This window comes from Montipora capricornis, chromosome 5 (assembly GCF_036669925.1).
Source record: "Montipora capricornis isolate CH-2021 chromosome 5, ASM3666992v2, whole genome shotgun sequence".
Classification (NCBI taxonomy): Eukaryota; Metazoa; Cnidaria; class Anthozoa; order Scleractinia; family Acroporidae; genus Montipora; species Montipora capricornis.
In genome coordinates this window covers 18,504,812-18,506,344 of record NC_090887.1, presented here as the reverse complement: position 1 = coordinate 18,506,344, position 1,533 = coordinate 18,504,812, and the positions used below count along the sequence as shown (strand labels likewise).

General features: G+C 36.7%; 1 protein-coding gene across 1 annotated transcript in view; it reads right to left on the bottom strand.

Annotated features, from left to right (window-relative positions):
- Window positions 1-144: 144 nt before the first annotated feature.
- Window positions 145-1,533, bottom strand: part of LOC138048855 (tRNA wybutosine-synthesizing protein 5-like) — a 2,527-nt gene continuing 1,138 nt past the window's right edge. The window contains exons 2-4 of the mRNA XM_068894964.1: window positions 1,326-1,395; window positions 960-1,004; window positions 145-453 (exon numbers count right to left, since the gene is read on the bottom strand). Coding sequence (XP_068751065.1) covers window positions 277-453; window positions 960-1,004; window positions 1,326-1,395 — 292 coding nt within the window. The 3' untranslated portion in view covers window positions 145-276. The remainder of the gene's footprint in view (window positions 454-959; window positions 1,005-1,325; window positions 1,396-1,533) is intronic.

Sequence of the window (1,533 nt, the reverse complement as noted above, 5' to 3'; positions counted from 1 at the left end):
GCAAAGGAGCCTACAATAGGGCAGAAAAGCTAAATGTCTAGGTGTTTAGACAACTGAGTGAGTACTTTTTTGTGTGTGTGTAAAAGCGGAAGTGAATTCGATGACATAGGTACTGACAACATTTATTGGATACCCTAAGTGACAGTATTTGACAGTATTGCCTCCCTAGGCTTATTCATCACATGCATATTCATTAATTTTGCTGTACACACAGAATAACGGCATTACATGAATCAAGATGACAAATTGCCATCTTTAAGAGGAAACCAGAAATCACTACATTGCGTGACTCTGAAAGTCATTTGTCACACTTACATCATAGTGAGTCCAAAGCTGCATACTTGGAGAACTGATTCTAAACACACTGGAGAAGAATCTGTCATCAGGGTACAATTTGGGAATATTGATGTCTTGAGCCAAGCTGGGAAACTGTACTGTTAGGTCTGATATGTCCTGGAGAGAAAGAAGAAATAGTTGGGTTTATGAAATTAGTTAAATCTTATTATTTGACTTTGTTTTCATTTTTGGTCACACGTTACCCTTACAACTATCCATACAATAAACTTTTTCGTAAAATTCTTGTGTGAGAATGCAATATTGTAACATAATCAGTTACTATGTCAAGGAAATGTTTATTTACGTCTCCCACAAATCACAAATAGGTGGTACTGAGAACTTCATTTTCGCAATCTCCACATCAAATAGTGATCAAGTGGACATTAAAAAAGTTTGAGCATCTGATGGCAGAACAATAAGTACAAACCAATCCCTGTTATTAAGATCTGTGGTTGTTTTAATGCCTGCTGGCATTTCAATGGATTAGCACAACCTGTCCCATTTTTTCAGTTTGGAAATAAAATATGAATATAGGAAATAGTACCCATCCAAAAAAAAAAAAAAAATACACATTTTCTTCAGGAAAACTTTCAATCCTCTTCATCATGACTTTAATGTCATACCTTTCTAGGATCATCTCCAAGGGATCTTAGGTAATATGTTTCCTCCTAAAACGAATTAGTCATTGGGAAATGTATAAGTAGAACAAATGCATGCAAATGCCACTCTTATTGTTCAGCATGCACTTTGTTGATATTATGTGTAGTTGTTGAACAACTGAATACAATGTCTGAAATGGCTAAGAACACAGGAGTCACATCATAACTATGTGAACGACAATCATCTGGGTGAATGTAATCCTGAGAAGGGCTGGTTAGGACGACAATGACTGAAGATGACTTCTCCTCAGCTCTGATTGTACTCCACAATGAGTACAAAGTATTTCAAGATGATGACCTTTTCAAATTTATTATTGTTTTAATACTCACAGGGCAGAAAAAATATTCTTCGTGGACATCTTCACTAGCTCGTTTCACAAATTGGCTGAAAGGAAGGGACCTAAAATAATGCACATGTGTTCAAAATTAGAAAGTATGGCATTGTTTCAGGTGACGGGAAAGCAAAGCCATTGAAACTAAGGAGGGGTGAGTAAAAAGGCAGAGGGGGAGGGTGGTAACAGAAAGGTTGGTATCGCCA